Genomic DNA, 27915 nt, shown 5'->3' on the forward strand with positions numbered 1-27915 from the left:
ATATATATATATATATATATACGCTTCATTTTTCTGATTTGCAATAAAGCAAATAAATGTATTAGTATAAAAACATTTTTTCACACATGCTAAATTACAATAGGATACATAAATTTTCATTAGTCACGAAATATTTAAGAACTAATTAAATTCGATGATCTTATAATCCTTCACATATTATTCTCGATATTTAAACACTATTTTGAATTACTAATTATCTTAAAATTTTTGTTTCTGGTTGTATGAAATTATCAGTCTCAATCAAGTATCAATGGATTTTGTGATTTATATTAACGTATCTTCGTCCTGATTTGGAAAGACCATTAATAAAGAATGCTGAGAAGTTGTTCTCTGACTTGAAGTTAACAGAGCGGTTTTCTCGCCTCCGCTGCCATTCATCGAGCAATCTGGAGAACTGCCATCGAATGCTATGTAATTGGTGGTCGTGCTGCTCGTAGATGGCATGTCATTTAGATCCGGCGAGGCTAAAGGCGGAGCCTGACCCGGACGAGTATTAGTACCGTCCAATGATACAATCTGCATACTGTATGACTCACGATATCCGGATGTACTAGACGTGTCTTCGTCCCAGGATACGTCTGACACCTGAGGATGTACGTGGTGATGAAAGTAATGACAATGATGATGCTGATGCGCTGCTCCATGAAAATGCTGCTGGTCTGCAGGCACATTGGAGTTTTTGTCTCCATCCGATTTGCGGATAGACTGACTTCGTCTGGAATAAATGGATGAATTGGATGGGATGTTAGATGATAGCGGCGGCGGATCCACTGCTGACGATGTCTGCTCTGTCGCTTTCGGTTGTTCCTCACTCGTTGGTTGTTCCACGAGAACTGCGTCTGATTGCTCCAACTTTGTTTGCGTCATCTGAAAGATAATATTCTATGTCTGTACAAGGTAGAGTTTAATGTACCAAATAATCAATTAGATTATAATTAAAAGTAAAAATACGATAATAATAAGAATTATCGAGAAGCTTTATGCAAAACTAAGAAACTTCTGTAATAATGATTAGAAACTTGTGATCAGAAACACAGAGAAAAAAACTTATATAAATTATCACCTCAATGTGACTCTTTCGACTTTTTCTTAAGCGGAAGGTCTTCTTGCTTTGGCCCATAGAACGTTGTAAGCGAGGCTTGTCGGTACGTAATTCTCCGGAACTGTCTTCGATCGGACTGCTTGGACTTAATTGGCCCGTCACCGTCTCCCCTGGCGGGACAGTCGACGATCACACATGTCGCGTCTACCGTCTTATTCACGAATTCTACTCTACGATTCTACTCATGCTCCTTTTTCGAAGTGTATGATTCAAGATTGTTTTTTAAGTGCGCAGGAAATATTTTACAACCCGTGCTTGATGTAACATGGCATGTAACATGGTACATCTCTAGTACAAAATAAATTTTTTAAGATTATAAATATACTCTATTTTATAATATGTTTTTGAACATTCTTAGATGTGTGAGTCTTGAGAAAGATCAGAAATTATATAGAAAATTAGGGGTGTATTCATTTTGTAATCGAGTAACACATTTAGATCGATTGTTAATTCTGAAGCAAAATACTTCGTTGTTTAAAGAGAATATGCCTGTATTTGAGAAACTGAAATGTTTCCATGCTCGAAAAAACACGGATGAATATAAAAAGATCAGACATTGATTAAAAATGATTACTGTACAGAGAATGTTTTACATAGATTAAGAGAATATGATGAAGAGATTTTATTATACGTGTAGAATACGGTATTGCATGTAAGTTGCACGTTAAAAATTGAAATTAACAGTTTTGTAGAAAATGTTACAGTGTCTGTTACGTGCATGCAAAATTGTATTTGCGAACAGAACACAAATTATTTTAATGTCGCTTCGGAAGTGACAACGTGAGAATATTGTGATTACATTTGCACATGTTACATGTCCGCGCATTAGATATCAGGGAGAAAAATAAGCCCCGTATGATCTGTGTCAGAGTTACATAATCAATTCTTTGCTATTGATAAAATTAATTAAATGTAAAAAAGAAATGAAACAAAATGGTCGTTACATTATGTGCTAAATGTAAGATTTGTGATGCTTGTATTCTTAAATTATTCTTAAATATATTCTATTCATTCCAGAAATATGAGTTCTATTTTCTGGCAAACATGTTAATGATGTAAATAATGGCAATGTATTGTATCGGTTAATTAATGAATGAAACCTAGTGCAATGCATGATTATAACTTTTTGTCTTTCTTTAATAAACTAATTAAAAGTGTTACCTTAAAATTTTAATTAAAATTTATCAAATTTACATTATGGATTTTACTTCATGCAAAAGCTTAATTAAATCTGCAAAATCTAAACTACGAATTTATCTCTAATTTAATTAGAGTTTAAAATATCGATACAGATGAATGTTGTGTAACATACAAAATAAATAATCAATGCAACTAAAATAAATGTAACAAAAAGTATTTTCTACGATCTTGCATTTTTCTTGGATTTTTATTTAAAGCTATGTGTTTAGCAAGAACGCGGTATGTCCTGATATTAATGAAAAATAGCTTATATTTGTGTGAAATGTTGATATTACTGCAGACGAATTAAATAAATTTAAGAGATACATTCTATAAAATTGTAATTTCAAATTATATTTTTAAAATCAAATTTCTGAAAGATTAATCTTATCAAAACTTTCAATTTTTTAGAATAAAAACTAAAGAAAAGTTTAAGCTTTAGAAGTCTTCTAGAAGAAATCTCTGTAAATTTCTTCAACTCATTAATTTTTGCAGTAATATTAAGTATTGTATCAAGTTGGAAGAAGGAGATGAAGTCTTTCAAGGGACATGTGAATAAATATATCGTGTGTAAGCTAAAGCGGGGACAGGGATTTACCTGATGAGTTTCTAAACTCTACGGAAGAGACAAAGCGCAGCTTTGGCGCCTTTTGGCGAGGTAAGACAGAATGAAGCTTATCGCTAGTAGATGATGATTGGAATCTATCTGAAACATGCCACATCGAACGTCTAATATGAGGGGAGGGATAACAAGTAAGACAGACCACGATATAGTAGTCATCGTTGATACGTTGCTCACGATCTTACATCGTGTCAATGTTGCACACTTCGAAGACCTAAGTCTTGGGAATATTGGTTAAGTGTAATTGATGCGATAAAGTGTAATGCCTTAATGATTTTGCTAAAAATAAAGTCATCTGAATTTATAGCTTATGAACGATTCATGAAGTTTCATATAAAATTTTGTGTTTCTTGATGTATTTCAAAATTATATGAGTAATGAAATGATACTGCATTTATATGCTGATCTCATAATTTTATGATCACTGTGACTTGATAAAAATGGTAGATAATGACGTGATGAAAATTCCAATTAGACAAAAATATTATAATATTAACATACACGCGACTAATTACATAAACACCTATACGATGTTGCTTCGATTAGAAAAAAAAGATATTAATTGATACTCTGTATTATATAAGAAGAGTGTCTCTCAGAGCAAACAATAATAAAATATTTCGAAATAAAAGATTTTCGTAATATCTGAAGAATTTATTGAATGCGTCCTTTGGATTAAAAAAACTGCTGGAATTGAATGTGTTGATATGGAATTGTCGATACCGATAGATGTTGCCGTCGTGTTAACTGTGAAAACAATTAATGACAGTTAGTTTCGTGCTGTCGAGTAAAGGAAGAAAGCGACAGAACATCGAAGCAACTACGTAATAGAAAGTGACTACTCAACGATTAGTAGGGTACCAACTGTTGGACATTACCATTGTCTAAATACTGCTATATAATAAGTTCCTTATGAGTTTGCGTATAAAACGTGATGACAGGAGACGATAATATAAAATACCAGTGTTCTAAAAGAAAAATACCGCGAAATGAGATTGCATACTCTGCAATTATTTAAGAATTCTATATTATCGCACAATAATATCTTCATACACAATTTTGCGATCTAATTCTTAATTTCTGTCATATTTTAATCACGTTATAATTTGTTCAAATCACTATTTAATCAATCTCATTTCACGGTAAAAGTGGATTAAGGAGGCAATAAGAAGTGTACGAAGACCGAGGTAGGCGACGCAAGAAATAGGACGAGCGATCGATATGATCAAAATTACAAAAAAAGTGTTAAGCGTGAGAGGGACACACACCAGCAGGATATATATTATAGATCGTGTTAGAATTGATTGAGTTGTAGAATCGGTCCGCTTACCTCCGTTCCCTAGCTAGCAATGGAAGCAACGTAATGATCAATGTGTCAATAATACGACCAGAGAGAGAAAGAAAGTGAAAGAGAAAGAAAGAGAGAGAAAGAGGCGTAAACGACTTATGCCTTAAAACGACGCATTAAGTGATATACGATTAATTGAGAGATCTTTTTTCGATGACGAGGACGGCATTCCTATCATCCGAGAGACGAGAATTTTCGTCCTTAAACGAAAGGCGAATGACTAAACTCTTCAAGTTGCAAGCCTCGCTGTAAAGGGGAAAATAAAGTGAAGACAATTGCGTCATTATGCAAGAACCGCGTGAGAAACCACGATTGTAAAGGAAGAGACTCATCGCTGCTAAGAAAGAAAGTGAGATAAAGACGAAGAGAAAAAAGGGAGATAGAGACTGTTGGCAGTGGTCTATAGACAATGGCTCGATCCAACTGTGGTAGCGGTCAGCGGTTCTTCGTACTGACTGCACGTACGACAATAATGAAACGTATGCGAGAGGCTTGCAGTCATAATCGATCGTAATCGATAATTTGGGACCTTTTTGTATAGGGTTCTCGAAAGTGATGGAATACCTGTCGCTGAAGTTGGCTGCTCGGCATAAGTTTCCTCGATGACTGTGTCACTTGCTTCACGCAAAGTTGATCCACCACTGGTGCTCGATACAGATCCTACAATTGATATATTAGTTTAATTAAATATTTTAATTAAGTAAAATAATATTTTTTTTATTATGAAAAGATGCATAAAAAAGAACCAAGAAAATAGCGGCAATTTTATGTTTACCGTAATGTCTATTATAATGTTTTGCATATTATGATAATTGCTTTTCACATAATAAAAAGAGAACAAAGGAATCAAGATATTGTACCACCAATGCGAGTGCCGTTCAGCGGTGCTGTTACTTGAGTGGGATGCACTGTTTTAACAATACTACTAATGTTGGATTGAGTCGAATGAGACTGCGATTGAACTGCTGTGGAATGAGACACTGGTGTTTCAGCAGGTGTACGATTTATGTGAGCTCTTGATCCTAAATCACCAGTTAGAAGATCCATCAGCAGAGATGGTCTCTGAGTACGCGGCTGGCCTTCGGTTATCGGATGCATATCCACCACGCTTCTTTTAGGTTCCGGTTGCATTTCATCTGTATGTAGAAATTACAAAACACTCAATTCGAAAAATTCTTGGTTAATTTAAATTTTAAAATGAATATCTTAATTAATTGAATACGTGGTTCGAGTCTGCTATAAAAATGGAATAAGTATACGATAAAGCTGAATATGAAAAACACGGAAAAAATATTTATTGGAGCTCGCAAATGCGATTGTTGAGTTTTACAACGTCGATAAAATACTAACCGCATTTTCGATTCTCAATTTCCTGTTTTAGATTCTTTAACTCGTGAATAAGATCCATGAGCAGTGCGCCTCGTGATTTTGGTACAGTGGTACTACTTCCATTGATTTTCTCGCGTATAATAGTATGCATATTTCGTTCGTGCTCGGATATCGGCGCTTGTCCGATTTTATAAACAATGAATGGAAGCATTTGAATGTATAAAGCTGTGCGGTGTGTCACAATAAATTCTATGAAATTCCAGAGATATGTGGAAGCTTCATTGCGCTTATTCAGAAGACGCATCGCACGTAGAATTACTCGCCATTCCGTTCTCAGTTCGGTTTCGAAACATATCGTCATTATTTTAAGCGCTGAAATCAAACACTCGTATATTAGATATGAATTGTTCATAAAAAGAAAGAATACACATTTTACGTAATATTATTATAATAATTTTATATAGAAATCATATAAAACAATAATTTATTTTTTTTCAAAAAAATTTACTTTTTTCATGTAAATCTTACCCAGGAAAGCAACTTGGTATAATGTTAACGATGTTTTCATTAAAGCCTTCGGATCTCTCGAAGTGAATGTTATACTACCGGTCCTTGTATCCGTCGGTGGTCTTTGCATCGTCAATGGTATCGGTTTGGCACCCGGCGGCCAAAGCGCGTTTAATACAGTTGTTAAAGCGAAAGAGATGTCTGATTGTTTCAGTTTTGGTACATCTGAAGACATTAATTTAAAATAATATTATATATTTGTAATGTCGTCTTCTCGAATATTGCAATTTTTCTTTCTACCTTTTCTCCCAGTCCCGACGCGAAGGAACAATGGTATCAACAAATTCAGTAGCGCATTTTCCGTGCGAGTTTGAGTAGCGAACATGTTCTGGCCACCGAGAACATTCTCCAAGGAGTAACCCTCGCCAAAGGATATCACGTGTAGAGCAATCAGACGTAACACCGTCGAGCAAAAATGTGGAGGCGGAAGTGGAGCGGGCAGCTTGCTCATTAAAGCAGCTGTGGAAGCTGAAGTTAAATCTTCAGATAGGTTGTCTCCGACAATTAAAGCCTGAAAAGATTAACGATCAATTAAAATTAAAATTTAATTAAATTGAAGCAGATTTGAATAATACATTGGAAAAAAACGGTTTTATTAAAACATCTGAAAATTTTGCTAAATATAGATTTGAAAATAGTTTTGTTAAATTATTCAAATAATTATGTAGGACTCTTGAGCGTAATGAGCAATGCAACAAAAAGTTTTGACATTCTAATAACCAATTTGATTTATTACGTAATTATTTTGATAGTCTAACAAAGTTAATTTCAAATTTATATATACAGTTAAATTAAATTTAAATTGAATTAAATTTTTTAATATTTCAGCAAAATTGTTTTTTCCATAAAAAATTTTTAATACTTACCTGACAAGTAGTTAACAATGTTTTCAAATATTGAAAGTGCGCGATGTACGGACACTTCGACAGAGTTTCGTAAACCCCTTTCAAAAGATCACTTGCAGCAGCCCAATTGGTATTTCTTCTAATCGATGGTTTCTTGTGTATTTTATTAAAGGTTTTATCCAATCTTCTGAGAATGAGCGTTAACGCTGGTCTCATTTCATCGGCTGCCCATTCGGTCGAAGGAAGAATATCGTTCATGTATCGCTTCAGACCACGACAAGCCATTGTGACTGGATCGTATGGAGAAATTTTCAGAAGACTATGAGCGATATCAGCTAGGCGCTAAATAATAAAAATTATTTTTACTTTAAAGTCTTCACATAATTATATATAATTATATAATAGCAAATAGATTAATCAGATAAAAAATAAAAATATCTTGACTTATAAAAACAAAGATCTGATAAAATATTGTTAATATTTCATTTTTAAATTTATTTCTACGCGAAAAAAACGGTTACAGTTGCCACAATTAAGAGTCGTCCATCGATATATTTTTGGTTATAAGAACTGTAATGTGATTGTGATAATCGTGAGATACTATATATATGGTATATAACGGTTATGGCAGTTAAGATATGTCCATATCTTACCTATTACCACAATCAAATATATTGATGGGCGAAAATTATCATTATTTCCAGTTGTGGCAACCATTACATTTTTTCTGTACAGAGGTAAATTAAATATATATTGCAAGTATATATTACGAAAATAATCGTTAATTTACCACATGACATTTTGAATCCAATAATTCAATAGTTTTTCCATCCTGTGACTTTTTATTAAGCTCTACTAAACGAATAGAACAACGAGCCACAAAATCGCCAACCATATTTAACAAAGTATCGCGTGGTCTCCTAAACTCATTTTTATGAAAATCTTCGTCTCGATCATAAAAATGTCGTGTCTTCAAATGTTCTATATATTTCGTGTGAGTGTCTTCTTCGAAATCGAAACCAGGTGAATATGGACCTTTGCCGTAATTTCTTTGACTAGAACCTTTATGTTCAGGACTCGATATTTGCGGGCCATTATAATATCTGTGAGAATTAGTGAGACATTAATTTTTTATTAAGTTGCATTTTAAAAAGAAACGAAAGTTGTAAGAGAAACAAGTGACGAATTTAACTCGTACTTTGTCAACGCTTCGGAATTGTTGACTAATGTTCTAACTGCAATTGCTAATTGATTTATTATTTCCTTTTCTGTTTTGCCTTCCTTATTGTATGTAGGTAATTGGATTTGCCGAACGTAGCACGGCAATATTGCTTCCAATATTGTCTGTGAAAAATATAATGCATGTTACTCATTTGATAAAATAAAAATTAATGTAAATTATAGCAATATTATATAGCACATCATACCAGCATTTGTTGGCCTCTAATCGAATCAGGTGCGTAAGCTATCACCATGACACAGAGAGATATACAGTCAAGCACGTCGACCATTTCATTTTCGTCGTGATAACAAAAATCTATCGCTTTTAAAGGCTTCTCCTCCTTCACCAATTCTCCTATATTAAGTGGATCCGGTGACGGCGTTTCCAAACTCAATAATAAGTTAAATAGGCACGTTGATGGCACCTTAACAGAAAGAATCACGATCAATATTTTTTAGAAATATTTATATATTTTTTTATTTATATTAATAAAACAAACCTTATGAGCCTCGCCATGGACACTTATCATATCTGTATCCAATATGGTAGAAACACTACCAAACATTTGTAGAATGAAGGGTTTACGGTTCATGAGATAAAATTGTTTAACGGCGTACTCGACAGTGGTCGTCACGAGCTTGTTCGTTTGATGCGTCGAGTATAGTTGCAATAAGGTCGGCATGATTAACAAGTAACCGTTCGTTGAGAAAATATTTTTAAAATTATGCGCAGCGTTTATGTAGGTCGCCACGACGTAGCGTAGAATGCAAGAATCCTCGCTGTGAATAATTACGGCGCCATTCAGGACGTTTAGAAAGAGATGAATATCACCGGAATACGCGAAATTGCCGGCCATGGCCTCAAACATGCGTGCGATCAGTCTAACCCACATAAATTTGTGCATCACGTCCAACCCAAGAAGTTCCTAAAGTTGAAAAGAATTTATATCAAAGAAAACTTATTTATAAAATATAATTTTATTCTAAACAGATTAAACAATTTAACATAAGTCACTAAATCGAGAAGGTAAAAGATTTAAGTATATATAAGAGACTTAATACATACTCTCCCAATTTCACCACCTTTGTAAAGATCCAAATCAGCTTCTAACGCTTTTCGCGGAAACGAAGGTAGCTTCATGAGCTCTTCGTGAAGAAATACGACCCTTTGCACTACCATGTCAACATTCTTCAGAATCGCCCAGGTCAATAGTACCTTTCCTATTTCTACGAATTTGTGCATCAATTCTTGCCGTTGCAAAGCATTGAACGCATCTTCCTGCTTCATGTGAACAAGTTCGATTTGCGGGAATTGAGATCTCTTGAAGAAATAGTAGTCTCTAACGTATGATGATGGATTGTGTATTTGATCTGCAAGTAGGTGAAAAAGTTTAGCAAAATATAAATAGAATAGAATATTATTACGCCATGAAGATTGCTAAATAAAATAAGAAGCTCACGCGTCTTGTAATCCACGAGAAAATACTCGTGATGCTTTGATTCTTCGATACCAAAAAAGTCCAAGGACTCTCGAAGTATCTGACAAAATTGCGTGTCTTCTTGAACCGGAAACTGCGAGGGTATTTCTCCGGCATCAGGATCTTGCGGGCCGTGAACGATGATTTTTTTCGCTGACGGAACGTTCGCTGTAAGTAAAATTGACGCATCGCATTGTTCTTTTCGCAAAATTTGCTTTAGATCTTTGAACATAATGCCGTGTACACTGTGCACCACCTGATATCAGAAAAAATCATTATTAGCAATTTTACATTTTAATAAATAAAAAAAATAAATAAAAGCTTGTAAAGAGAGGATTGGAAACAGGTTTATGTTTTACCATCCACAAAATTGACAATGCAGTTCCAATTAATTTTTGGCCCTCCTCGTGTGGAGTGCGCACGTAAAACATAACGTATCCAATAATATAATTATAAAGCGCAAACGCAGCCTGTTGCGGTAACTTCGGTACAAATCTGATAAGATGTCTCAAAATCTTGAACATTAACTCTTGCTTCTCTCTCGTGAGACGTTCCAGCACGTATCGCAGAAACAGCGCGCTATCTTCCACCAAGCAACTCCAGATTACCTGATATAAAATAAATTGATATTGTTAAATGACAAAAAACATGTAAGATTACAGGTTACAAACTTATTTTTTCCATACTTGATATGCCACTTCGTAAACTGCATTTCCATCATCGGAGACTGCTGGATCATCCAGGAGATTAATAATTTGAACGATCGCTGAACACAATGATGAAGGAAACAACGAGAGAGCTGATTGACTATGATGAGTTTGAGTATTCCTTGGGACAGTCTCAGCTGCATCTTCATCTCCTACATTACCTTTATTAAAAATGGAGAGAAATATTGCAAGCAATGGATATCTAAAACGAAATGGGTTGTATACCTTCATCGTGATCGTCTCCTACTGGACTGGGCTCGTAAGCGGCTTGTACGGTAATTGGTATCGTCGTAATAAGAAAATTTTCTCTTTCTTCCCGCTTCTTGTCGTCCTGTGCTTGAAGAGCCTTTGTAATCAATTCGGTCTGTTGTTTCTTCCGCGTTTTCGTCGCGGTCACTAGAGATCTCTAAATAAGTAGCGGCACAAATAGTCTAATAATTTATAGAATCTAAAATGCCTAAAAAATTTAGTTAGATTTGAAATTAATTTTGCTGCGCCAAAATTATATACACGTTTATTGACGACAATGCTACAAAAACTTTTAATAATTTAGTAACCAGTTTGAACGTTCTTAATTTTTTTTTCGTCGTTCAAATAAAATTATTTTCAAATTTATATTTAAAAATACAAATTTTCCAATATATTCCATAATTTTTTTTATGCTCTAAACAAGATATTCTGTGTAAAAAAATGTGCGCTCACTACTACATTAATTCTTCTTTAATATTCATTTACTCACATGATGTTCCTGATTGATAGTGACCTCCTCCACTTTTGTTTTGACCTGAGGCATCCAGGGTGGATCGACTACCGGCAAGGATTCTATTCCGATCTTCGGTGAAGGTAGAGTAAATTCTATTCCTGGCGGAGGTACCTTAAAAGTTAAGTGAGCCGCCTCCTCCATCCGTGGCCACACTTGATACCGTAATTTCCACAGAACTTGAAATCGCAAAATGGCATTGATGCGCACACTAGTGTTATTGTGCTGAAGACCCTTGTGCATCAAATCACTGGCCTGGTTCGGTGCTCGTACGGCAGATACTATAAAAAGTGCCGCTGCTGATGCAGCGACTTCTTGATTGGATTCTAATAAGAGCTCCCAGGCGACAGGCAAAACTTCCACGAACAAATCTTCCGTCATCACAACCGCCCCTTTGATTAAAGTGGCCAAAGGTGCATGAAAAGCGTCCTTTACTTGAGTCTTCACGTATTTCAAGACCGGCGGTGGCTCTTTATCTTGTTCAGTACCAGTACCATATTTCATTGTAGTTCTTCTCAAAGATTCCTTGCCCCTTTCAGAGTCTTGTTCTGCCAAATCCTTTGAGGAATCTCTTTGAGTTAATCGACCAGATTGAGAACCATCCAGATTTTTTTCTATTCTGTAAAAATATTCCTTAAATTAGCATCAAGTGTAATTTAAAGAAAGGTTATTATTTATAGACATTGATCGCAGGTGTTTACAATTACGCATTTGTATATCGACAAAAGTATTTAGCAAATTAATGATATTCTATTAATTTTGCACAAAATATTCATTTAATATTTAATAAGTTAAACGTTTATTTAATTAACAAGTAACATCCATAATAGCGTATTAACGAATATCTGGATTACTTGTATTTGCACCCCACGCTGTCTTTTCTTCGAATAGGAGATACTTGCGTGCTAGTTTGGTCAGACACTTTGCGGCTGCGTTTATCTTTCTTGTCATCCTTCTTATCAGAGTCAATGTCGAATAAACCCGTACCGTTCAGTATACCAAATTCCTCTCCATAGATTTTCCTCACTGACTTTATCAATCTGCTACTTGCGCGCATTTGTCGGCGATAACAGAAAGGATGGCAGAAGTTCTGATGGGAGCAATAAAAATTGAAGGAATTGGCAACCTGCACGAGCACCTTCATCCACGGAAAATTCTTATTAGTCTCGTCGGTTTCGTTGCTATCGCTTGGACTCTCCGGCGGTTGATCGTCGCTGAGAATGCCTGGCGATTCATCGCCACTGACTTCGCCACCGACACCAGGTTCAGACGTGTCGCTTCTATCAGACAGGGAACTTACTTTCCTTTTATTGTTAGATTGAATCGAATCTGCGCGTTTTACCGTATCTATAGATAAAAAGTAATTTAATTAAAACATATGCATATCGATATTAATAAAATTAATTCCGTAGCGATATTAATCTATAATTTATAGATAAAATTAATTATGTTTATAGAGAATTATTAATATCACATTAGCCTCGATTTAGTTTAGATTTTACTTACATGCTTCGCATTCCGTATCCTTGCCCTCCTTGGTATTGCGTCGAAGTTTAAGGCTTCTCTTTTTAAACGAGCCAGTCGTAGCAGTACTGCGACGAAGAAGGAATGGTCTACTTTGAGGTGCCTGCACCCTCTTTGCTTTCTCCTTCTCGACATTTTGGGTCTCTTCACCTTGAATTGTAACATTTGATTTGCTGCTTCCTTCAGATTCATTATCAGGTTCGTAGAGGACAAAACTGATTTTGCGCTCCGCTATGGAATAAATTTTTATTTTTGCCTATCAAATACTTTGTGGCCCGAAACAAGGGCTTTATTTCAAATAACGCGCTCCATTAATTACATGTTATTCTACACTAACCGACAACTTCGCGATCGCCAGCTATAGATTGAAGACTCTGCGCGGACGCCTGCGAATGACCCATGGATGACAAAGCCACGCTCCACCGACGATTCGCTTCTCGGCTGTACATTCTTTCCCAAGGCGGTGGACGTTCTTTCGTTAACAGTTTACTCGACTTCGGTAAAGTTTGATAAGTCTCTCTGAGAAACGCCGTCACTTCCATCAGCAGAACGCAAGCGACGAGACGTAACGCGAAGGGACATTGGGATCCGTAATTATTTATACTAGCTAAAAGTTATTAAATCTTAATTTTTATCTGATTGCTGAATCGATCTTTTTTATTTCTTAAGCAGAGATATTACCATCATCAAGGAAATCTTCTTCCTCATCTTCCAAAACCAACTCTCTCTGTTTGTTCTCGTCAGATACTATGCTGGTTACTTGCTCCATGTTTTGCTTATCTTCAGCTAAGAATTCTTCCAAACGTGCTGCTATAGCCTGTTTTTTTTTTTAATTATAGTCTTTTACTTTATTTGATCAAAAACTCTTTTAATGAAAAAGAAATGTCTATTGTTAAAAAATACCTCTGCCCATTGATAAAATAATTTTCCCGCCGTGCGTTGCAGTATATGAACACGTCTAAGTGCAGTAGAGGCGTTTCGATTGTTTATCGGCACAGATGATCGAAACATGGGGAAATTGTGCTTCATCCATGTGGGCCAGTGACCCTTGTTGCATTGATGCACCAAATGCGCGCATTCTAGTATTAAACAGGCGCGAGATACTACCGGCGCGTATGGCTGTAATCGCATACTTAAATATAGTTTCTATTACGCTTTACAGAAATATTAAGTATGAAAATACAAGTATAATCATTACAAGATCTAGAAGCGATGCCATTAAATGAGGATCGGGAACTGAGCCTGGTTGGCAGGTCTCCAGGAGGAAGGAAAATCGTAACATTCCTTCAAATACCGAGAAGCGTGGGACTAATCTTCTCTCTTTTAGTACAACGAACTCGGATTCTCTACAAACCTCGCCGAGCTCCATGGAATTCTTTCGACTGAAATCTAATTGAAAACAGACGTGCTTTCAATGGTGAATAAATGTTAATTCGCGATTTTGTGACAACAAAATAATTTGTATGCAATGGTATATGCAAAGTGTTCTTCATTTCCCTCTTATGTCAAGAAATATGTTGAATAAAATTTTTTTAATTTCTGATATAAACATATCTTTATGATTGGCAATATTTAACATTTTTATACATTTAATAATGATAAAATATTTCCTATCATCTTCATCTTATGTATATATTATATAAATAAAACTTTCACAAATGTCCTCTTAAAATATATGTATTTTACTTTTTTTATTTTCTATATGCGTTTCAAAATGATAATTAATTAATTTCAACTTCCTATGGAGAACACCCCATATAAAAAATTAAATTTTGTGAAATATAAACATAAATAACTCTTACAATTTCCAGGCGTTTCTTCCATGCTTTCTTTCTTTTTATTCTTTCCAAAACCGATTTTATTCAATTGATCCTCCATTCGACGTTTCGCCTTTTGCAGGGATATACCAACTCTAGGAAAAAATATCCCTCATTTTAATACGTATACGTAATTTCTTATTCTTTATCTCTCGACATAATAGAATAATTTATGTAGATATGCAACAACGAATTAGTGTTTTAAATAGACGACGTACCCGCGACCGCTTCGCGATACGCTGCGATGATGGCTGTAATGGAAGCTGGGTTGCCTAACAAAGCTACCGTCTGTAGGCGACTCGCTACTTTCATGGCTATCGGTAGAATCGGTCCGACTATACTCCTTCCGGAACCAATTAACTAAAACCGATCAAAACGATTTAATATAATGGCTCACAGTGCTCCACAAATGATACGTGCAATTCCTACTGCTCACCGATACCGCCAATTTGAAACCGTGTTGATTTCCGTGGTCCCAAAGAAGGCTCGCCTAGGATACCTAAATTACGTTCGCTCTGTCTGGGTGTCAACACATGATGTTTTTTACGCAAATTACCCAACGGACTTTGACTAATCTTTATGTTTTCTTCGCTCAATTCCGTTTCGAGGAGACTCTGTAAATTCGATCCCGCCTACCCAGTTAACCCTTTTAATACTACACAGAATGACAGACAACGGTGTAATTATTGTGTGATTATTATCATTGTAATATTTACAGCGCAAGTGGACGATGTGCTCCTCTTCTTAAAGAGGAACTTTCGTGTGCCTCTATCGTCAACGGTGTAACACGTGTCTCCCCCGAAATCCGCATGTTCGTCTAAATCCGATTGATGAATATGTCTGTGAAATATTAAAAATGTAGAAGAATCCCGTGATAGAATTCTTAAAAAGCATTTTTTTACTTTTCAGTATGATTATATTTTCTAAAAATCACTTATTAGCTATTATCATATTAATCCAGCAATAACACCTGGAGTATTATTACAACGGCAAAATGGGAATTATTGTAAAGTAAAATTGTAGTTATTTATATATAAACAACTACAATTTTAAAAAATAATTATAAAAAAAGAAAATATATTTCCTTTTTTTATAACTATTTTTTACGCGATAATATACTATAAAATACAATTTAAAAAACTTGCAATAAAAAGTGTTATGTTAATTAAAAATTTTTTTTTTAGAAATACTGTTATAATAAGTTATAATACTTAATTTGCTCATTCCGTTTATAATATTTATTTAATATTTACGTATTTTTTTTTAGAAAATTGTAATTAAATTTATATCCATAATGTTCTTAAATACGAGTAAATCGGAAAATAATTAATAATATGTAATATATTGCTAATAATAGTGATTTTAATTAAGATGAAAAAATACCTCAAATAATCGTTTACATAAAAAAATTAGGTGATTATTCCTGGGATTAAAATTTTAATATTTATTCACAAACCTTATGACACGTGTTGTTTGCATGTTGCTATTACATCGTTTATTTGGTCGATCAGCTGAATCTAAAACTCCACTTAGAGCAACTCGTCGGAAAATACCACCGTGTGCCTCCTTGACGTACGTCATCAACTGTCGCACGTCACAATAGAGATTGATATTCTCTTGAGCTTTTAGCTGCTTTGTAGAACCAATGAGACGAGTGACCAGGACCTTGAAGACGCAAGATATGATCTGCCCTTCGATACCGCGCGACCCGTAACCACCGGTATTGTATGACGTCGCGACACCGCTTCCGGTTGCGATGTTCCCGCCGCTTATACCTGAAGTACCGACTCCGCTTCCGCCGGTTCCAGAACCGATCATGCCAGCGCCGAAGTTCGTCGCGTACCCACTTTGAGATGCTACGTCTGGCGATTTTCCTGACATTCTTTTCTGATCTAAGAAAATGACAAAAAAACATGCTCTTTTTCTTTATCAATACAAAATAAAAAATCTATTTTTTTTATAGGACAAAGTTATCTCTAAGCTATTTTCTAAATTCTTTATTGAAGTGGAATCTCATCCTAAAGAATGAAAATTGAAATAAAAAAAGAGTGGATCAATTTTCAATCTTTAAGGATAAAATTTCATTCTTTTGAGTGAAATTCACTCTAAAGTTTTAGAGAGTACTTAAGTATGATAGAATTTAATTGTATGAAATTCGTATTTAATTTACTCACTAAGTGGTGATAGCAATGAACTCGGATCGACGCAGTATCCGACATATGCGTGAAAAAAGTCCAAGATTTCCGTCAACGGCTGCTCTCGAATCATCGTTCGTAAGAATCTCGAAAATTGACGGGAACTTGCGCGATGCAGTTTTGTCAGGATAGTTTGGCCTTGGGAACGACAAATATCAGCCTGAGGCCCGCGTACTCCGTCCAAGCAGCCGTGTGGACAGCCTAAATGCCTCAACACTCTGATCACGCAGTTCATGAGGAGATTGTGAGCAGTTGGCTTGCTCTTGCTCAAATCGTACCTATGTTCCTGATGTAATTCTGTTGGCGAATCCTGTTTCTTTCCTGTTTCCGACTTATTGTCGATTCCTGTACCAGATCCTGAAAGAAATAAAATTGACTTTGAAGTGAACGTAATTATATAATAACTTTTTTATAATAGTTTATTCTTGAGATAAGAATTCAATTTAATACTGAATAGTAGCGATTAATTACTTATTTTAAGTATTAAAATTCCTTGTCTTAATACTGAACAACAGTATTTTTAATACTCAAAATAAATAATTCACTACCATCCATGTTAAATTTTTTTAAAGAAAGAATGGGAAAAATAGAAATTACTTAAAGATATAAAATTGTTATTTAAAATATTACTGTATTTTATATAAAACATAATTATTTTAATTAATTTAATTTGCCTGCATTACTGCCGATGGCTTCCTCTCGGAGGCAATGTTTCATCACTCCCATGTCCATTAAAAGTTCTATCAAGTTCAACATAATCTCGCAAACTCGCGGTGTGCAGGAGACGTTATCTCGCAAAGCAACGAAGTGTATCGCCTAGATGACAAAAAGCGTGTGTATTTAATTTACAAAACTGAAAGAATGCAATATCACATGTATTTTTCAATTACCTTCAAGACGACTTGAAGATCAACATCACCTTCTTTGGTAATGTAACATGAGGAACCTGGAGCTTCTGGTATTTCGTCACTCATATAAGTGATATTAGAATCCGTTTGTGACCTCGTGAGACTGGGTTTCCTCTCAGAACACAAACGACCACCTTGAACGCTGATGACATCCAATTGACTGTCAATAGATCCCTAAAGAAGAAATTAGTACTTAAAGAAAATAAAAATTAAATGATAGTTATTACAACAATAATTTTAAAAATAATTAACAACCTTACTATACATATTAATTAAATTATATTCTGCATACAAGTAGGAAAATTAGGAAATAAATTTAAACATACTATTCTGACTTTATGTTATCGTGCGATCGTACTTTACAGAAAATCGCAGGTCTTTACCTGACGCTTCATGTAATCGGGGGATGGGGTTGGCGTGTGCTCCGTGACGGTGATAATAGGGTTCGGCACGGTATAGGACTGACTGTAAAACTGACTCTGCTTTCTCTCGACGCGAGTATCGCCGACGTACCTATAAAACAGCGTAAATCAGAAGTCTAATTCGATAGTGTTGTTTCAAATATCCTCATGCCACTTGCCAATGTGAGCCCTAGTCAAGCACTACGGTCTCGTCTTTATGATTTCGATCTACGATCGTGCGCCTGTTATTTCGTCGATACATGCACGATGATTTTTAATAACTTTTCGTATCAACGTTGCCCATACAATCATCTCAGTTTTTTACAAATTAAAAGATACTACATATTTAGAACAAAAAATATATGTTAAAAATAAATAAAGAAAAAAAGTTTTAGTTATAGTATAGTTTATAGAAATAATTATAGAAAAATAAATTAAACATTAAAATATCTGTATTGAATAAACATTAAAATCAATTAAATTTCTAGAAAATAGAAAATAAACTGTTTTCCCTCATCTTTATCACATTTATTAGAAAAAATTTAAAAATATTACAGTATCATATTTTAAATTGTTATATCAATTTATTTAAATTGAAACAGATGAAGCGAGATTTGTTCATTAAAAAACTAAAAATATATATGTCCGTAATAATAATTTTTAATTAAAAGATTAAAGGGCAACGTTATTTAACTTCTGATGTAAGAATCTCATTGTTTAACATGCATAAATATATAAAACACTAGGATGTTTCTACGTAATCATCTGATTTATATCTATTAGGATATGCTGGAATATAAATAACAGATTATAAAAGCAAATAAGGTGAAATTTATTAATTTAGATAATGGATTTTAATTAGTGCATGATATACCTTTAATAATAATGTAATATAAATTATATAAATTAAATGTTATAAAGTATGGATAATGAATAGTGCATGATATACTTTTAATAATGTAATATAAATTATATACATAAATTATATAAATTAAATATTATAAAGTAATATAATTAAAATAAAAGTTAAAATATAAATCAGAGTCAATAATTTTGAGAATTAAGAAATTATTATCTCACACATAAATGTTAAAAAGATGGAAAGAGAGAGAATAAGAAATATAATAATTTTATGTATAGAATTAATAAAATAGAAATTATCATCAAAGAATAAAAATTGTCACATAAAAATAATTATTAAAAAATTACTTAGGTAAGATTTGCCAGTGATATACGGAGCAGATTTAATAATGTGCCTCATGTGCCTTCATGGATTCTTGCCGATGACCCGATACGACTGAATTTCAATGTATTAAGGGATAAAAGTGCGCCCTACCGAAAGCAGAAAGCTCGTAAAAAAAGCGTGTGAACCGAAGCTGCAGAACGGACGTTCCTCCGAATGACGTTGATGACTTACCCTCCCGCGGTCAGCTCGTTAATCAAGCAGCTGAGCACGAGTTCGGGGTGAAAGGGCGAACGAGAGAGAGAAAAGAGACACACACAGAGAAAGACCATTACGCACAGGTATTACGATAGGCTTATCGATATTTAAGCGCTGAATTAATTGTCGGAGAATGTGAGCTCTATATTCTTGAACCATACATCAGACTAATTACATCTAGCTTTCAATATGTAACATAAATTACTTCAATCAAGATACATCGTTACTATTTTTAACAAAAAAAATGTATATTATACTGCATTTAATCCTATAAAATTTATACTATAAATCGGGGGATTACAATTAAATCTAAATGTAGCATTATCCGCCCGATTTATGGTCAAAAACATCGTTCAAGATCGTCAATGTTGGATAAACTATTTTAAATTTTTAATAATATAATTGAAAAAAATGTATTTGAACCAAAAATGTATTCGGTTATAAAAATAGTAAGAAAAATTTATTATATATACATACATATACATGCATATATGAGTATGTATAAGTATATATGTATTTATTATCCAACACTGGATTCTCTCCTATATCCGTAAAAAATTCTTGCTCTAAACGTTTATCTCTTATTGCATACAGTCTAAGAACAACTATATCTTCTTATCTATTATTATTATCACACTATTAAAATATAAATGTAATATTGTAACTTTTTAAACTAGTCTACAAAAATATGTTTAAATGTAAAAATAATCGTTTTATTGAGAATTAAAAACGTGAAATTATATGTGAAAACTGTGTTATTTGTATAGTAAATTAAACAAGTGTGTGTGTGTGTGTGTGTGTGTGTGTGTAATATAGTACAAAAATTATATAAGATAGAATATATATAACGATAAAACGCGTGTATTTACATGTGAATGAAGAAGATTGAAAGTTAAAGAAAGAAAAATCACGTATTGAATATTGTTGTGTGAACTTCTCTATTGTTTTCTTTTTCGAATAAAGTTAGCAGCACCTACCTTAAACTTGGCATACTTTTCCCTTTAATTAGATTTGTAGGATGCTTCATGTAATCGATGTCTTTTGCTTCAAAAATCTTTGAACCAGCCGAAGTTAGCCTAGTCGCAGTCAAATGATCTTCTCCAGTATCAAGACTTGTATGACGTTCCTAAGATAATCAGTGTTAAAATAAATATTAGAATAATATTTTAACTACAAGTTTTTTAATTTTTAGGATTTAAAAAGACAGTTAAAGAATATTACAAAAATTAATAAATTTTCAGATAAATTTGATTATAATTTGTACGAAAATAAAATAAAATACTTAAAGCTAGCTAGATATAGATCCGAAAATAAATTTTATTGGACAATCAAAATGATTTATGTAAAACGCTCAAATTTATTGCTGAAAATATTGAAATTTTTTATAGCGTTGCTCATCATACTTGAGTTTCTTACATAATTATTTTGGCGGTCTAACAAAATTATTTTCAAATTTGTGTGTATCTTAGATTTTTAAATATTTTAGCAAAATTATTTTTTTTGTGTTATTATTATCAAGCAACTAAAACATCTGATCATTTACCTGCTCGAACAACATTTTGGGTTCTTCTTGCCCAATCTTCTCAAGTGCCTTCTCTGATTTTGAAAGAAGTTTTGTTTCTACAAAGGCCTTGAGATCGGCCATCTTCATACGCTTTTTCGTCTTCTCGCTGGCGCGCCTGGTATGTCTCGATTCGCTTTCGTGGGCTTCGTGTATAATTCTGAAAATGTGACCAAGTCTACACAGAAGAAAGAAAGGATCTTGTCTTGAAATAGCAAAAATTATCACGAATACGTACCCGCTGTCAAAGAAGCATCGCGTGTGTCGGGCACCTCTATGAAGTCCTTCATTACATCCTTCTTTTTACTCTCGGGACTCTGATAAATTGAGACTTCGATTTTCGGAATAGGCAAGGAGTTACTTCGACGACGCGGCATCTGCTGCACTGAAGTTTCTTCGTTGATTCTTCGTAGCCTACGATACATATGGAAAACTATATTATTTATATTATTTATTCAAACAATTACATTCCAACGTAATTGTATTCTTTTAGATTTGTATTTTTAGATATAGTAAAAAGAGAGACATAAACGTAGAAAATTTTACTGTTATTTTACTATCTTTATCTATATTTTTATATTTGTCAAAATCATTTTATTTTAATATTTATATTAAATATTTTGTGTACTATATAAAACAATCAGTATACTATGTGTTGATTTTTGACAAAGTAATAGATTTCAATTCATAAATAACTAACCGATAATAAAAAAATTGAAGAGCCCAGTGAACACCTTCTTCCTGCCATTGAGGCACAAACAGACATCTCAAAGTAGCTACGTCTAAAAAGGTTGCCGCACGAACGTCAGAATCGACGAATGTAGAGCCTGTAGTATGCTCGGTTGTGTCAGCAGATTGGCGTTGTACTGAGAAACTTCCGCGCGTTTTCGAAGTCTCCTGCGTTTCTTTCTCTGTTTTCGAAATTTTCTCCTCTTTCTCCTTATCCATGCCTCTAATCAGGAAGATATTTAGAAATAAAAGTGTATTTTTAATAATTACAAATTTAATTTGATGACCAAATGAATATAATAATAATATACGTAATAAATAATTATGAAATTTAACTGACCCGGTTTTCGTAGCTTTTCTATGATACTGTTTGCATGTGTCCAATCCAGACATTGCTGCAACCTGTTCTATCGTGAACTGTTCTATCGTAGATCTCGAGGAGGTTGTCCTACCCATCGCAACGTGAAAGATACTGGCTTCGCCCTGTGGTAGCCATAAAAATATTATTTGCTCTGCGCTCAATCTTGAAATATTACCTCGTGTAACTCACTGCGAATATGGTGGAAACTTCTTTTACCCCATCGAGCATTCTCTCCGATTCACTTAAAGATGGTAATCTGAATATTACCTAGTAAATAAAATATACATCATTTGTCAAATAATTTTTAATTAATGTTCATCGCAATAATAAATTTACCACGTGCTCGTCTTCTGCACCAGAGCTTTCTTCAGGAATTGTTTCCGGAAAAACCGTGTCTTTTGGTGACGTCAGCCAAATACCCTGTTGCTGTCATTATTTTTATAAAATAACTTTTTGTTTATAATTACAAAATCTTGATAACATTTATCTTACTGGATTGTAAACTTACATCTTCGTCAATTGATTTTGAAGGTGGTTGAACGCTTTGCTCTGAAGTCGATTGACTAGGTGGACTTTCGACATCTAAACAATAAAATTAAAGAGAAGAATAACAACATAAATTAAAAATCAAATAAAAATTAAATATAATATTCAATAAGCAATATTATTAAATATTAATAAATATTTTAAATCTATTTTTTTTTGTTGAACCCCCTGCACAGTTTATCTTTCCTTCTTTTCTGTTCACGTTGGAGAGATAAAAGACAAAAGATGAACTGTGCAAGAAATTTAATTAGAAAGAACAGGTCTCTTATTATATAACACTGTGTGACCGATTTCAACTTTTAAAATTTTCCAAAGGGCGCGTGGGTTTGATTGTGTCGGGAACACGGCCCACAATCATTTTTCCAAGAGATTTGGTAAAGTTAAATCGTAGAAGAATGGGGCATAAATTTGAAGTTATTAATTTCGAGGAGTACCAGTTGCGCTATTCTCATGGTTTTGAGATCAAATATTATCACAAATACGTACACGCACATACATACACATACTCACACTCACACTTATGCACGCGAGCGCGAACTTTGTTTTGCAAATACATGAGATAGCATTAGATAGTAGGATCTGTGAAGCAGGCACGACATTCTGTCGATATCAAAAAAATTACAACAGTTCCAGTAGCACTTTTCATAGTTCTACAATTCTACCTAGAAATAAAAAATAGTTCCGCAGTTTTTATATGAAAAAACTAAAATTGGAAATATGGCGTGCTAACTACGCGAATCTGGCAGGTCAGATTTCCTCTAAAGTACGAGAAAAAAATTAATATTTGCACTTTTAGCAACAGTTCCCGATAGTTCTACTAAAAATCAACTAAGTTATGCATTTTCAAAATAAAATAACAACATTTAACAATTTTTATACATCCTATATATAGAAAATGGCATAAAACTTCTAGAAAAAGTGACGTGCTGACTATTTCTATCAGTTTCAACGGCAGTTCTCGTTAATTCTCACAGAGTTCTATGCAATACAATCATTTATAAGTAGAGTTCCGGCCTCTAAATATTTTTAATCAATTTTTTAATACATGAGACCAGCACGACACTTGTAGAAAAAGTGACTCAGACCAATACTTGAGGTATTGACTATTTACCGCATGCAAAAACGTTAAGGTATAGGGCACGCGTGATGAAAAAAATATTAACATGCGCGTATATTTGTTATCATATATATTTGACCTCAAATCGCGCTACCTGTATTCCTCAAAATTCATAACTATAAATTGATTCCCCATTTTTGTACGATCTAACTTTGCCAAATTCCTTGGGGAAATGGTAGTGGGCCGTGCCCTCGACATAACCAAACCCACGCGCCCTTTGGAAAATTTTTGTGGTCACACAGTGTAATTTATAATGAGAGACATGTACTATAAATATATAGAATTCTATTTAATTAATCACAAAGTGCGACTCACTTCCTCCAACAAAAACGTCATCTGACAACATGTGATGCTTGGCAGATTTGAAGGATTGGCTCCAATAAATGCGAGGTTTAGATCGACAATGCGCTGTGAAACAAGGTGCATCCGGATGGCGGCATTCGTACATGGCGGACCATATTTTTAGGCCGTTTTCTAATCGTAAATTCGTCTTGAAGTCAATGTCCTTTAGGTGATTGCACAGAGGTGCGAATAGATAGATGAAAAGCTAGAAAGACAGAATTTATTATTTTCGTAATCTAATTATAAATCACGTAGAAAAGTAAGACAATACAGCAAATAACTTACAGTCATGGTAGGTATCGGAAACAAATAGAAAAAAGGATTTGACGGATCCGCCTCGTTTTCCGCGCATTCTTCAGCTGAATCCAGAAATATCCAGTGAAGAATGTAAAGAAGAGTTGTTTCCATTGTGCCAAGAGTTTGAAAATCTTTCCTAAAAGATTAACGACGACAGTTGCATGAAAAATCAAGGAAGTAGCTTGGAGATTATATGCTACTCAAATGTGACTCACCTATTGTGCAAGAGACTAGCCGTAGCATGGAGAACATAAGGAAGAGCGGCTTGAATTAAACGCCAGCGTGGTACGTTTCTCAATATCTCGCTTAATGAGGGTGTCAAATCATTATGAAGATCCTGCACTAAAACCCTTTCAAGGCACTATAAAAGAAAGAAATGCTTTGATAGAGACTTTAGCATTCTTTAAACTCGTCGATTAATGTATCAAAATAGTTACGTGTTTAATATGTAATACCAACATTCGTTAAACAATTATAATCAATAATTGCATTTGGAGATTATTATATTTTTCATAATTTTTAGAAAATACATATACTGACCGTGCATGCTTCCTTCATTTCCTATGCGAGCATTTTGAAAATAAATAAACAATATTAATAAAAAAATAACGAAATTAACATGAAATAATGCAAAATATTATTAACAGGATAAATGAATAAAACAGTAATTTTGATAACAAGCGTCATTAAATGTAATGTTATTGTACTTAATAAATAATAATTATATAATTGTATAATACACAAATTATACTTAATTATACAGACATAGACATATTTAATGTTAAAACAATTTATATGAACTAACTTTTAATGTATCATTATAAATATTATTATAAACTCTAGTCTAAAAATTAATAATTTTAGGATAATCAATCTGGGTTAAAATCAAAATAGTAGTATATGGTATACATTTTTTTAACGTTAAACGTAATTTAAGTATCCATTATATTGTAATTTCATTTTAGATTAGCTGAAGAATGACTTCATAACGTGGTTTTATACTCTTTTTGTCTCATTACAAAAGGAGAACAAGTATCATATGTAAGAAATGCGAAGATGATAAAATCACAGAATATAATACATCAGACATAGAAAGCAGTCTTGTGTGCAAGCTCGCAGGCAGAGATATTAAATCCCAACTTACATGATGGCCTGGCGCGCGCTGACAGAACTGCAGGTGACACATGGAGGCGGCCGCGTGGAGAGGATATTTTGTTAGTGCGAAAGCAAGTATTGCATAACAACTGATAGGTGAAAACAATTAACTGTATGCATTGTAATCTCCAATTGCTCTTACATAAAATCCGTAAAACATATAGGAACCAATATATTGTATATAAATTCTTAAAATTTAACACAAATTAACTTTGCTGGTTTGTTCTGATCAGTTTGACACAAAATGCAATTTAAAAAAATTTTATTTAAAAACTTGTTACTCTGATATTTTTGACGATTTCTTTTGTTAACGTAAAACCTTTTTTCGTAAACATTTTTATTTTTATTTTTTAGAGCTTTTTAATTATATTAACTCAAACAATGTTATATATATAATCGTAATAAACTTGAATAAACCAGCAGAGTTAAAGATATGAGGTAGCTATAGGAAAAAAATATATCCACCGAGTATATACAAGAAACTATTGTGCTCTTCTTTAACTTAAAAAGAAGATATTAATGCAATTGATGTACATTATAAGCCCTGAAATATTCCATGGGTTATTACCTGTAAATAGCTTGGTAAATATATATATGTACATAATGAAGAGCAAAATATATAAAATAGTGAATCATATTTTACGTCGTTTTTGAAAGATCAATAATAAACGACGCGTTGCATACACTGAGAAAAAATATTCTAAATTTTAATAAATATTTATTTGAATAGTATCAACTAAACATTTACTTACAATAAATAAATATTCAAATTAATCATTCTTGCAATAAATAAATATATCTTTATATTTAATAAATATTAGTTTATTTAATATACACTATATTTAAACAAACTATTTATTAATATTTTGTATTAATTTTTTTTCAGTGTTACAATCTTTATAAAACATTGTCATCCAAAATATACTAAAAACACGAAATAGAATAAATTCACGTTGATAGACATATGAAGCAAGCTCTGAACAAAAAGCATACAACTATTTCGGCAGAGACGACTATGAAAAGCAGAATCGGCAGAGAAATGGAAGTTTTTTTTTTATATATAATAGAGCAAAAGTGATTTTATATTCACAGAAATATCAGACTAATCGATGTCTTGGAATCAATAATATTGGAAACATATTAACGACTATATTAATATTATAAGGAAAGATACGACCGCAAATATTTTGTTTAACTAATCGTTTTGACTTGGTCGCAGTATTGAATTTTTACGTTTTATAATTATAAATTAAATCCTTTTAATAATAGCACAATTTTTACATTGCTTTTTTTTACGACCTAAGAAATATTTAGATTATTGAATTAATTGTTACCATGCAAGATGCTTCGTGAAGTTTTCCTAATTTAGCTCGAATGAATGGCCTGAAAAATAAAATAGATTAGACGCTTCATTTAAGATAAATATGAGTACATCATTATTTTCTTGTGTGAAAAATAATAAAAAATTGTAATCGGCTGACCTTATAAGACGCCAAAGGAACATTTGAACTGGAATAGGCAAAGGATATTCCTGCGTTCCCCCATCCACGGACCGCCGTTTATCCATGATTGCTCCAAATATCACTAAAATAATATCGTGTATGATGAGTAACTCGATTCAATCAAACGTGGTAATAATTAGAGTACAATCGTTGGTGCTGCCACCGCTACCACGTGTCTCACCTCACAGAACAGATCCTTCCAACTTCAGCCGCTAATATGCCTACGTCTTGCACACACCCTTTGTAGAGTCAACAACACTCCATCACAGCCAGAGTGGATCAATTCCCTTTGGGATTGGGGAATGTCAGAGCCGTATTCACGTAAGAACCAAGAGTGAAGATAAAAAACAATCTGGTTTTCCTGTATAAAATTCACATGCTCTTCTCTCTTTTATGAATAAAATTCAACGCCACTAAAAGCGCCGATTATCGCGCAATATTATCGTCGCGCGTTGGACGCAGCCCCCGGAAAACGCCGACGCCGGGCATGACGTTATCGAAGGGTAGCGCCGCACCGAGAAGAGAGAGTATCACGTGCCACTCGCCCTAGTAACACACTTCCGTCATTCCCTGTGGATACCCTGCGCGACGCGGGTATGCACCCCGGCGCTGGGATAGCGTGTAACTGAAGGGACGTGGTCTACGCGCTCACACGTCCTCGCGAAAAGGATGGTGAATGCGCGTGCGACTCTCGGAAAATCCAATGCGCCGGTCGTTTCATCGATCAGCCCAGGAATCTGCTGCTGGACCACCCCTACGGGAGGCAAACCACCCCTCGCATCGCGCCACGTTGTACCGCGCCGCGCCACGTTCCTATCAACCCATTTACCCACCTAGTCC

General features: G+C 33.9%; 1 protein-coding gene across 1 annotated transcript; it reads right to left on the reverse strand.

Annotated features, from left to right (window-relative positions):
• Nucleotides 1-187: 187 nt before the first annotated feature.
• unc80 (unc80, NALCN channel complex subunit) lies at nt 188-27089 on the reverse strand (the record flags this gene model as incomplete). The annotated part of the gene is given in 50 exon segments (XM_018547135.1): nt 188-888; nt 1085-1233; nt 2901-3008; nt 4837-4932; nt 5133-5408; nt 5623-5973; nt 6130-6333; nt 6409-6679; nt 7035-7355; nt 7804-8116; nt 8212-8357; nt 8441-8659; nt 8735-9160; nt 9301-9605; nt 9695-9968; nt 10072-10320; nt 10399-10568; nt 10645-10825; nt 11159-11750; nt 12046-12508; nt 12695-12934; nt 13035-13310; nt 13385-13520; nt 13607-13822; nt 13902-14092; nt 14500-14615; nt 14739-14880; nt 14957-15152; nt 15237-15360; nt 15977-16211; nt 16320-16376; nt 16695-17072; nt 17390-17531; nt 17606-17797; nt 18007-18136; nt 19361-19400; nt 20459-20593; nt 21047-21172; nt 21265-21440; nt 21727-21978; nt 22096-22238; nt 22306-22383; nt 22453-22542; nt 22625-22698; nt 24095-24326; nt 24407-24554; nt 24634-24779; nt 25563-25589; nt 26908-26956; nt 27055-27089. Coding segments are annotated over 50 exon segments (10239 nt in total), but the record flags the coding sequence as incomplete, so codon positions are not given.
• Between the last annotated feature and the right edge of the window lie 826 nt (nt 27090-27915).

Source organism: Cyphomyrmex costatus, unplaced genomic scaffold, assembly GCF_001594065.2.
Source record: "Cyphomyrmex costatus isolate MS0001 unplaced genomic scaffold, Ccosl1.0 scaffold61, whole genome shotgun sequence".
Classification (NCBI taxonomy): Eukaryota; Metazoa; Arthropoda; class Insecta; order Hymenoptera; family Formicidae; genus Cyphomyrmex; species Cyphomyrmex costatus.